Here is a 12,611-nt window from a genome sequence, read left to right as displayed (position 1 = left end):
CAGTTTCTGACATTTTCAGTGAGTCTGTATGAGGTAATCGGAGCTGCTAACTTGAGCTCTTGGGAGCAGCAGCTCATTTGCATTTTAAGGGACACACACAAAAACAGATGTTCACCCTCAAAAAATGACAAATTTAACATGCTATAAAAATGATCTGTGGGGTATTTTGAGCTAAAACTTCACACACTCTGGGGACATCAGAGACTTATTTTAATTCTTGTAAAAATGGCATAATATGACCCCTTTAAGGTTATGAGAAACATATTCAGTGTGCTCAAAAATACACTCATTCAAAAGTTTGGGATCGGTAATATTTGTAATAAGGCTGCATTTATTTGACTGAAAAAAAAAAAAAAATAATAACTTTACTATCTGAATATTTTATATATTTTTAAATGTAATTTATTCCTGTGATCAAAGCTAAATTTTCAGCATCATTACTCCAGTCTTCAGTGTCACATGATCCTTCCGTGATACTAACTTTTTAAGGATTCTGTAGTTTGTTTGTAATTTTTTTTGTAACAATTCAAGCATGTCATATTTGATCAACTTAATGCATCCTTGCTAAATAAGTTTTTATTCTTTTTAACTTCCATCAGTCGCATACTTCAAACACATACTGTATTATGCATGTTTTACATAATATATCAAACATTGTTAAGTAAAATGAAGATCTTTTTATTTTAGACACATCACCAAAGAGATGGCAAATCATACATTTGAGCAATATACAAAACATTTTATTTGTTCTTTAAGGAAGTGCTTCAAAATCTACATTTTTTTACATTAAGGAAAATATTTGATGGAAAAAACATCAACTCAAAAATCTTCTTTTCCACAGTAGACCAATGCACTCAAATCTCATTATGTGAAAAACTGCCCATCATCTATCACACAAGTAACAAATGCAGATGTTTCATATTTAATCCCTTATTAACACTGGGTACAATGCAATAGAACAGTGTGTGTGTGTGTGTGTGTGTGTGTGTGTGTGTGTGTGTGTGTGTGTGTGTGTGTGTGTGTGTGTGTGTGTGTGTGTGTGTGTGTGTGTGTGTGTGTGTGTGTGTGTGTGTGTGTGTGTGTGTGTGTGTGTGTGTGTGTGTGTGTGTGTGTGTGTGTGTGTGTGTGTGTGTGTGTGTGTGTGTGTGTGTGTGTGTGTGTGTGTGTGTGTGTGTGTGTGTGTGTGTGTGTCTCGGCCAGTCTTTCCAGAATGATGCAGAAGTCTCCCTGTACTCAAGCCTGAGCCAGTCGCTCCAGGACTCGCCGATAATCCGCCAGCACATCCTGGTAGCTTTTCTCCAGTTCCTCGTGTTGAAGTCTTGTGTCCATCTGGCTGATGTGAGACGCCAACTCCTCCGGCCTCAAACATTTCTGCATCTTAGACAGCTCACGCTGGTTTTTCTACACACATGGCAAAAGCGTTGGGAAAAAATACACAGGTGTCAGTACAGCGCAGGAGAAAATAAGACGCTAACCAGCTCACCCAATCCCATCCAAAAACTGCCATTGAATAGAAACCCCAGGGCAAATGTGATTACATCACAGCTAAACATCACGTATAAAAACAAAAGGGGGAGAAAGAAGGGAGAAATAAAAGAGCCATGAACAGAAATTGAGTCTGTAAAGTTGTTGAGAGGCTTTGGCACTGAACCAAGACTCACAAAACATGAATTCAGAAGAAAGCGCACACACACAACGTATATAGATTTAGCATTCACATACAAAAGCATTTGCTAAACAGTGGCACCACATAGGATTTCAAGAACGAGGATCTTTACTTTTTCTGCATTTATTTTTTTCTGATGTTAAAATACTTCCTACTATCACAGCTTAATTCGCAGTAACAACTATAAGCAAGCCATTCGTCAGTTGATTTCCCTGTAAATCTACTTTGTTTTTTAATAAAACATAAGTTGCTAAGAGAAGGACCACTTCCACAAGGAGTTTAGGTGATTGACAAATCAGACACTGTAATCCTTATATAACAACTTGCATTAAACAAAAAAACAAAAACAAAAAAAAACAAAGCAGCTTCAAAATTAACATTTGAGGTATGATTGCGTCATTTATGTTACATGAAACAATTGGTAATGTTACCACAGAACCTCATTTTACTCATGAATAAAAAAAGCACTATTGAAAACCCATGGGTAATTCCAGAGAGAAGCCACGGTGAATTAGTCTCCCGGGTTGGCCTACAAACTGATATCACGACTGAACAACTCTATTGTGTAATTCCTTTAGTAAGCACTAAAGCAGTGCAGACAGTGTGTGGATGTCACGTGTCCCAGATAAGGATGTCAAACGTTTCACAAAACATTCTCAAGAATAACCTTCTTAATTCTTCTATTTTCTTCTTATTTTCAAACTTAAGAAAATTTGGTATTCCCAAGAACATTTCTCAACAATGCTTATCTTTGTACATAAAGGGTTAGTTCACCCAAAAATGAAAATTCTGTCAATTAATTACTCATGTCGTTCCAAACCCGTAAGACCTTCTTTCATTTTCGGAACACAAATGAAGATATTTTTGATGAAGATTAAGGTCATTTTTACTTTGACGTCAGAACGCCGGCTCAGTATTGGCCAAAGCTGATCATGTGAGCAGCATGACACATGCATGTGATGCTGACGCAGGAGCAATAATGAGTCGGCGTTATGATGTAGAACCTGGAAGTGCTGGACGTAAACAAAGTGTGAGAATGACACAGAAGAGAGGATATTTTTTGAATAAAGTTATTTTTTTGTTTTGTTTTTGCACACAAAAAGTATTCTCGTCACTTCATAACATTAAGGTTGAACCACTGTGGTCACGTAGACTGTTTTAATGATGTCTTTAGTACCTTTATGGGCCTAGAAAGTAGTAATTAAATTGCTGTCTATGGAGGGGTCAGAGTAGGGCTGGGCGATGTATCGAATGCTTTTGTCACGCGCATTTCTTCAGTAAAGCCGGTTCCCTGATTACCGCTAAATCGTCATCACCTGCTTTCAAATGAAGCGGCATTTAATAGACAGAGCCGTAGTTCACTGACAAGCCACGCAATATCGCGTTCAATATCGATATGTATCGCCGTCGATATTGAACGCGATATTGCGTGTCTTATCAGTGAACTACGGCTCTGTCTATTAAATGCCGCTTCATTTGAAAGCAGGTGATGGCGATTTAGCGGTAATCAGGGAACCGGCTTTACTGAAGAAATGCGCGTGACAAAAGCATTCGATACATCGCCCAGCCCTAGGTCAGAGCTCTCGGATTTCATCAAAAAAATATCTTAATTTGTGTTCTGAAGATGAACAAAGGTCTTACGGGTTTGGAACGACACGAGGGCGAGTAATTAATGACAGAATTTTCATTTTTGGGTGAATTTTCCTTTTAAGAGTTTTCTAAGGACCAAACTTAAGAATTTGAATTCCTGAAAAGAACGTTCTTAAAAAGTCAAGATAATCTCCAACTTGTTTTAAATACCTGAAGTTTTGATGGTAAATGAATTTATTGGGTTGTTGCAAATATAAGCACTGCAACATAACACTAGCTATATATAACACAGCATACAACTATTTGACTGGGCTGTACACAAGTAATCAAGTGACACCAAAGACTGATAATGTAAACAATGATCGGTCAAGATTATCCATGATGTTACTTTTTAGCTCTTGAATACTGTCTGTATGAACTGGACAGGAACTGTAACCTTAGTGACAGTGACTAAAGTAATATCAAAGATGTAAAAGTCTAAAAATGTAAAAACGTATTACATTTGAAATGACAAAAGTCGAGGCACAAGTTCATCTATCAAGTTACATGACAGCAGCCTTAAAACTTAAGCAGGTATTTGCAGAGCATTTGAGTTGTACGCACACCACAAAACTCTAAAGACAGTAGCCATGTTAAGACAGTAAAGACAGTAGCCATGTTTCCATCCATCTATTTTTATGCAAATTTTGGGATATCACATAAAAAATATCTTGGAAACACCAAGATGTGCATAAATTCTAAAAATGTGCATAAAAAACTAGAGCCCAATTGAGTTAATAATAATTCTTTGATCAGATAAGAAGACATGCGCATGAATTATGATGGAAACACGTGCAAAAAAAAAAAAAAACCCTCAAGTGACTTTACCCATTAGAGGATGTGATTGGATAACTGGACTATGGCAAGCAGGACGAGGCTAAGGGCTGAGAGAATGGAGCGAGGCCAGTGGTGTGATTGATAATGAGGGTCACCTGCTCGCCAGACTGGTCTCCTATCTCACGGAGGAGCTTTGGAAATAAAGGAGCGCCGACAGTGAAGGACAAGAGAGGACCAGGCCTGGATTTACATTATGATTTGTTTGTGTGTGTGCAGCAGTCGTCTGTGAGGGGCTTTCGTTTTGTGTTTATTTTATGATTATTAAAGTGTTTTTGAACGTTCGCCGGTTCCCGCCTCTTCCTTCCCTCATAAACATACCTCACTACAATGGTGCCGAAGCCCGGGAAGGAAAGAGGAACGCTCTGTCAAAGAGCCCTCACCGCTGTGGGGAATCCATAAGCTGGAGTGAGTTTGCCAGGGGGACATACGAACTTGCTGCAGGGTTGTGGAGGGGTGGCTGCTGTCCTTGAGGGAGCGGAGGATTTGCCACCGTTTGCCTCAGGCCGAAGCCTGTTGCCGTCCACCATGAAGTGGAAGAGCAGGGAACAGGGGACTCCTGCCAGCTGCCCGAACCCATCACAGTCCACCAGGCGGTGGAGGAGTGCCGAGCCGTCCACCAAGCGCTATCCAGTGCCACCGCCAGGCATCATGGAGGAGTTCACCCAGCTGGTGGAGGACTGGATGGCAGTGCGTTTTGGGAACCGGACCAAGGTTTTTTTTCCTCTCTCCCCTCTCTAATTTCTGTCACTTCTCATACTTCCGTCTCCTTTTCTCTCACCTCATCTGTCCTTACCCCCAGGTGCTGCAGGCAGCGTGAGTCTCGTGGGAACCCCCAGCCTGCGAGGGGGGTATGTAGCAAGCAGGATGAGGTTGAGGGCCGTGAGAATGGAGTGAGGCTGGTGGCGTGATTGATAATGAGCGTCACCCGCGTGCCCCACCAGTCTCGTATCTCACAGAGGAGCTTTGGAAGCATAAAAGGAGGAGCAACGACAGTGAAGGACGAGAGAGGACCAGGCATGGATTTACTTTTGGCAGTTGTCCATGAGGGGCTGACGCTTTTACTTTCATTTTATGTTTATTTTATGATCATTAAAGTGTTTGAACTTTTGCCAGTTATGCCACCTTCCCTTTTCATACCTCGCTACATGGACTAACCAGCAGATTAGTTTCATCACACAGCATTTCAAATGTGCCACACCCTACACATCGTCAGCCAATTTCATGATCAAAGACTGCAATTGGAGAAAGAACTGCATCAGCACTGGTAGGATAATTTAGTGTCACTACTTTTAATGAAGAAGACTGTGTGTCAAGCTTCAGGATGTGACACTGAACTTTCAGTTTCGGCTTGCTAAAGAGATCCTCTGCGGCGATGCTTGCTGCAGATGCATTTTGTCCACTTTCACCTGGAATGCGAAAAAATGCCCTTTCTTTCAGTCTTTTCACGACTGGATAGCTATACAATCAGAGAAAACACATGAAGCGACCAGGTTCACAGAGTTTTCACATGCATCACTGTCATTTTGATGTGTGTGGAATGTTTACCAAAATGCTTGGTTGAATATCTCAGAAATTTATAGCATTGACTACAGTCAAACCGAAATTTATTCAGACACCTTGAACATTTCATTCATTATTAGTTTATTCACTATAGTTTAAAAAATGGTAATAAAATATGAAAAGAACTCAGAATTAAACTGTGTCAGAAAACATTCATCTTAATTATGTCAGATAACACTTAAGCAAAGCATGGTCAGGTCAATGTCTGAATCATTTTTGGTCCTAAATTTCTATAAATTTTACTGGTAGTCCACTGTATGAAGATTTTTTGGGTATAATATGTCACAGTTTACTATATTTTGCTATCCTCACTTACATAAATAAACTATAGTGTCCTGCACCCACTAGTAAAAAAAAAAAACATAAAATATCTAGCATCTGAATAATTTTTGGTTTGTACAGTGGAACAAGCTTTAAGCTGCCAGTCAGTAACTTGTGTGCGAGTTGCGCAGTGGTAGCGTTAAGGTTTTATCAGAGCTGCGCACTTTCATTGACTTCCGCAGTTTAATTCTCGTACTTTTTAACTCCTAATTTAATAAAACTAGCTGTGTTACTATAAGAAATGATTATCTCAAAATGTAATTCTGTATGCAGGTAAGAGGTAGTACTTTATCTGAATTAAGTACATACGCCTCTTTCGCTTTTGTTCACGCGCCAGCGATTACCCCTTCACGTGCCATAGGTTGCCAACCGATAATGTAGGATAAAAGAGCCACAGTGGCTTCCGCGATTTCAGCAACTTTCATATTTATTACAGATATTTTGTGCCAATTTCCTAGGAAGTGACAATTTTGTTCTCTTGAACACATGGGAATGCAAATGTTTTTCCAAGTCAAATTTGCAACTTTGGATGAAAACATTGTTAGAGCCAAAATAGCTAGAGTATCTCACAAAAGTGAGTACACCCCTCACATTTCAGCAACCATTTTAGTCTTCTCAAGGGACAATACTATAGAAATGAAACTTGGATATATTTTAGAGTAGTCAATGTGCTGCTTGTATAGCATTATAGATTTATTGTTGTCAAAATAGCTGGCAACAAAAGTGAGTACACCCTAAGAGGGTTCCACTTTGAATCAAAGAAGTTGAGACCTTGTGCTGTGCGTCAGGTGCAGAAGCTGGCTTCAAAAAACAGATGCATGAGTGCTGCCAGCATTGCTTTAGAGTTTGCAGAAGTGGAAGGTCAGCTTGTCAGTGCTCAGACCATACGCAGCACACTGCAACAAGTCAGTTTGCATGGCCGTTGTCCCAGAAGGAAGGCTCTTCTGAAGCTGGCTCACAAGAAAGACCTCAAACAGTTTGCTGAAGAGCATGAATTACTGAAACCATGTCCTATGGTCTGATGAGACTAAGATAAACTTGTTTGGCTCAGATGGTGTCCAGCATGTGTGGCGACATCCTGGTGAGGAGTACCAAGAAAATTGTGTCTTGCCTACAGTCAAGCATAGCGGTGGTAACATCATGGTCTGGGGCTGCATGATTGCTGCTGGTACTGGGGAGCTCTGCTTCATTGAGGGAAACATGGATTCCAACATGTACTGTGATATTCGAAAGCAGAACATGACGCCCTCCCTTCAGAAACTGGGCAGAACGGCAGTTTTCCAACATGATAATGACCCTGAACACACCGCCAAGATGACAACTGCCTTGCTGAGGAAGCTGAAGGTGATGGAGTGTTCAAGTATGTCTCCAGACCTTAACCCTATTGAGCACCTGTGGGGCATCCTCAAGCGGAAGGTGGAGAAGCATCATGTGTCTAACATCCAGCAGCTCCGTGATGTCATTATGGAGGAATGGAAGAGGATCCCAGTAACAACCTGTGCAGCTCTGGTGAATTCCGTACCCAGGAGGATTAAGGCAGAGCTAGATAACAATGGTGCTCAAACTAAATATTGACACTTTGGACACAGTTTTGACATGTTCACTTAGGGTGTACTCACTTCTGTCTGTATTTAGACAATAATGGCTGTATGTTGAATTATTTTCAGAGGACAGTAAATCTGCAGTCAAGCTGCACATTGTCTACTCTAAAGTATATCCAATTTTCATTTCTATTGTATTGTCCCTTGAGAACATATAATAAAATTGTTGTTAAATGTGAGGGGTGTACTCACTTTTGTGAGATACTGTAGATTATATGAACGTCTTTGTAAGTTACCAAACTTTACAGAAAACTAGTTGTCTGGTTCTGTTTACACAGCAGGATTTCACGGTTGCAAGTCCAGAAAATGTACAGGTGTGAGTTTGGTTATAGAATGCGCTCGTCACTGCTGTAAACTACAACATTGGTACAGTATTAGTAAGCATGCCGACTTTGTATGAGTGCTGTTTGTCGCACAGGCGTCTGCCTTCAAACACAATGTGTATGTGCATGCGGGCTACACAATGAGTGTGACTATCGTGATGATGAGAGATTAACATCTAAAGTGAATTTAAACAGGCAAAATATTGGATTAGATATTGGATTTAAAATATTGTACATTGGGTCTTGTTGTGAGAACAGGAAAATCTGCAACACATTCAAAGTAAAGAGACCTCCAGAAGAGAGAGAGAGAGAGAGGCATATGGTCTGCAGATCCTGATCTATTTCCTTCCCAGCCTCATGTTTTTCACTCTCTCTTTGGCTCTGTCTTTTTGTCTGGTGTTTGTGCGGTTATACTGCTGTCAGAGTTTCTGTCCTGGACAGTGTCATGATGAGAGCAGTTCTGATCCAACAGATTACCACTGCTGGAGCTTCAGCACCAAAGCACATTTCATATCAACTTACATTATCTGCAACGTATCAACTAATATCTTCACAACCTCCAAGAAGAATCAAGACACATGCAGCGAAAAGAAACATCTAATCGACTTACAATTTAAGTAAGATGAAAAGATAAAGACCACTGCACGGAATCTTTGGTCACAGAATTTTGTAAAAACCTCCTGAGAATTGGAAAGTTCCAAACTGTCTGACATTCCTTCTACTTTGGAACACACACACACACAAAAAAAATAAAATTCAGAAGAATGTTCATTTTGCTCTTTTTCATACACTGAACACATACAGTAACTGGAGCATTTTAAGCTCCGAAAAAACACCATAAAAGAATATCATATACTGTATTCCAAGACTCCTGAAGATGAGAGTTTATCATGAGAACCAGGACAAATTTTTAATTTATATTCACTGAAAATACTGCTCCTGAAATCTCATTTGTGGTTGCATAATGTACTTATTTTTGGGGTGAAAATATTTTCTTTTGTGTTCCACAGAAGAAAGAAATAATAACTTAGAACAAAAATGAGGAATGATATTTGAAACGCAATTATCTTTTTAACTACATAGTCAAATATTTCTTATTGTTATCAGTTGAAAACAGATTTTTTTTTTTCTTTAAGTACAAAAGAACAGCATTTATTTGAAATATAAATCTTTTGTAACATTATAAATGTGTTTTCTGTCACTTTTGATCAATTGAATGCATCCTTTCTGAATTAGTATTAAAGAAAAAAAAAATCATAACCCTAACATTTGAACGTTATGAAATATTTTGGCCAATTTGATAATGCATCGACTTTCCTCCCATAATCAGAGCAGAAAAAGGCAATAAGATTGCACAGAGGTTGTGTGGGCTTAAAGATAACTACTTAAGACATTAAAATACTGCGTCAAACTGCTCCAAATTATAACTATAACATTCAAAGTCTGCAGAAAGATAACTACTGGGGTCAAAAGAATTTAGTGAAATTGCACTGATGCTCAGAGGCACAGCTCCAATCCTGAGATACACAGGGTGTCTTCATGCAGAGAGAGCGGATTAGAGAGAGAGTCCGTGTGCAGGTGACTGGGTGCTGCATTCTCCCTGCTAAATGGCTTCGCTTAAATCAGATGCAAATCTGTAATAATGACACTTGTTGTGAATGGAGCTCGTGGTGTGGATGTGGAGACTGCGGCTGCCGCCCGGTGTGAGCCATTATACCCTCAAACAAACCCAGACTGAGGCCTCAGGTCCCTCTCGCTCTTAACACCGCGTGAGAGGATCACACAGGAAACGGCGCAAACTATTCACACCACTCAATGAATAAATTACGCCAGACAAAGACTGCAGACTATCAGAACGGCAGCACTGAAAGAGTTTTGTTTCTGTTCATTTTTACACGGCACACTAATATAAACTGGGCTAGAAATGTGCAGCTCTCTTTGAAGTCAAGAAATGCTTCATTTCACATGTTGTAGTTTGAGTTGTGCGGTTTGGAGAACGTTACACAAGCAGGCCAATCTTGGCAGTCGCAGTCGGGGTTTGTTTTGGCAAGACTTCAGTTGTTTTGTTGATTCTTGAAATCCACGTTCAGTACATGAAGTTCAGGGACCATTTTCTGCACTTTATGACTGACCAATCATTGCATGGGAGTTGTAGCAGTTACGCCTAATAGGTAATGCACTTCGTGTACTGAGTCAGATTGCAGATATTCTGCTTCTTAAAAAGCAGTCCATCAGCATAGACAGAGACGGAGGGACCTACAGCCGACATGAGCAGATAAAACAAACAAGCACACTTACTCTGTAGGGTCCATAGAGTCTTTTTTTCACCTCCAAGCGAAATTCTCTGGCTTTCTCTTCATCGCTCATGTCTGTGTTTCTGAGACGCAGAATTTCATAAACACGCCTTGCATGTTTCTGAAAGTTAGAAAGTAAAAAAGAAGCATATTGTAAGCATATTGTGTTTCATGTAACACACATTCTAGCTTATCTTTATCCAAAGGTTTAGGGACAGCATCTGTAGCAATAATTTCAACTGCAGTCCTGAGCATTTAAAAGCAGAATATGTGAGGTTTAGTACAAGAATAGTACTTAATATAGAACTTCAGAGGTGGAACAACTCTGAAAGTTTAGTGATGCCATTACAGTTGAAAGTTTAGTTATGCCATACCAATGTAATTCCTGTGGGGAGAGTTCAGTAGGCCCATAATGTTTGCAAAATAAACACAGATAGGGTGAATAGGATACAAAGCTGAGCACCGTAAATAAATTTATTTTGATAATGACCAACTGACTGTGCGACATTCATCCAATTATATTGTTTTCACCAATAAATAAAACACGGACATGAAATATTGATTTGATATGAAATTATTTTATTATGTGAAAATAAAGAGAGCCCGGAGTGAAACGAACACCTATAAAAGAAATGTGTCAAAACCAAGTGTGCCGCAAAAGTCCTGAAATGTGAAGGCAAAACGTTTCGATCTCCCCCAAGTGGCTGGATGCAGAATAGGTCATAAACCCGCCCTCTCCATGTAATCTAATGGAGCTTGAGACAAACTAAATAGTCAAATTACACTTCAAATAAATTTTGTCCAAAGATGGTTTCTGTCATTTTATGTAGTTTTTATCACGCTGATGTAAGTTCAAATGTTCATTTTAAAATAAGTTTGGTTTTAGTTATTTGATGCTATAAAAAAAAAAAGGCTGAGACGTCATGATTGACAGCTGAGATTGACAGCTTATCTGAGCAAAAGTAGTCACTGAGGCTATTTTTGCGGGGATTTTTGGGATGAAATTGAAGCTTTAACTTTATTTCTACATTTCCATAACTGTTTATTTCACACTGACATAATGAGTTGTAATGCAGTAAACTGTAGTTAACCGATTCTGCGGGACTGTGGGTGGGGCCTTGATACCGCGGCTCCACTTCACGCTCACTACTGCGCAGACTCGGGTTCCAGGATGTCAGCGCCATATTTGGACATTGACGGCTTTACTTCTCTACAATGGAAGAGAGTGAAGGTGCATCGTATATATATTTTTTTACATTCTATGGTCAAAACTATCAGTGTGCCACAGATGCTATCCACATAGCCTAAGCTGTAACATACACAAATGCAAAACAAAAAACCTGAATCAAAAGAAGAATGTTATGCAATTTAGAAAAACGGCCTAGAACCCTCATACTAGAGTTATAATCATGTATACTGTGCTATGTGTGTAACTTCCGTTTTGCTAAAAGTCTTTTTTATACTCATGAGGGCAAAGACCATAGATGATTAGATTATGTTTCTAATCAATTAAACATGAAAAGGAAGCTTTCACTGCATAATATTTTAATACATGCATTCCAGTGAATTGCAATTATATGTCAAACCTTTAAACTCGAGGGGAAAAATCAGCAGGCAGCAGTTTTCAAATAGCCCGCAAACTTGGCAATACTGCCACTGAAATCATTTAGTGATGGTTTTAATGGTTAATGCTTGATGGTTTGTAATGTTTTTATTGGATTTTTTTTAATGGAAACCATTAAAACTTCTGTGATGGTTTCTATAGGTTTTTTTAGCAGTGTTCAATAAAACCACGATTAATTGCTTTTGATACTTTTTTGAACCAATTATTATTGCCTTATTGTTATTATATGCATTTAAAGTAATTTTAAAAGACAATTGTTCACCTTAGCTCTATTTTTTTTTTTAAGTATCCGATTGCTCGATTAATCATCAAAATAATCAAAAAATTAATCTATTACCAAAATAATTGTCATTTTGATGATTCAAATGCTCCATATGCTAGCTGCGTCCATATGGAGAGAATAATGTTGTTTTGTAACAGTAAAGAGCAGAGACTCTAAATACATTGTACAAAATGTACCAGCCGCAGCAATTACGGACTGAATCTTTAATGGTGTCCACTTCTCTGGGTTAAAAGCATCTTGCTCTGGGATTCCCGTGTTAATCTCAGAGCAGAGAATCTGTAACCATGACTCCGAGAGGTCCACCGTACCTCACGCAGTTCCCACTAGGGTAGTATGGAGAGCCAAGCATTTTACCTGGCCATGCCACAGGCACCACCCTGAGATAATCACTCACAAACAACATGAACAGAGGGGATTGTGGGGCAAAAAAGAAGATGCTGGGTCATAATTGAAGCAGTTAAAGAGTGGCCAGA

General features: G+C 39.3%; 1 protein-coding gene across 1 annotated transcript in view; it reads right to left on the bottom strand.

Annotated features, from left to right (window-relative positions):
- Nucleotides 1–565: 565 nt before the first annotated feature.
- hat1 (histone acetyltransferase 1) overlaps nt 566–12,611 on the bottom strand; it is a 34,803-nt gene continuing 22,757 nt past the window's right edge. The window contains exons 10-11 of the mRNA XM_067409904.1: nt 10,236–10,352; nt 566–1,401 (exon numbers count right to left, since the gene is read on the bottom strand). Of these exons, the coding sequence (XP_067266005.1) occupies nt 1,234–1,401; nt 10,236–10,352 (285 nt within the window). The 3' untranslated portion in view covers nt 566–1,233. The remainder of the gene's footprint in view (nt 1,402–10,235; nt 10,353–12,611) is intronic.

This window comes from Chanodichthys erythropterus, chromosome 14 (genome assembly GCF_024489055.1).
Source record: "Chanodichthys erythropterus isolate Z2021 chromosome 14, ASM2448905v1, whole genome shotgun sequence".
Classification (NCBI taxonomy): Eukaryota; Metazoa; Chordata; class Actinopteri; order Cypriniformes; family Xenocyprididae; genus Chanodichthys; species Chanodichthys erythropterus.
This window is presented reverse-complemented; position numbering and strand designations above follow the sequence as displayed.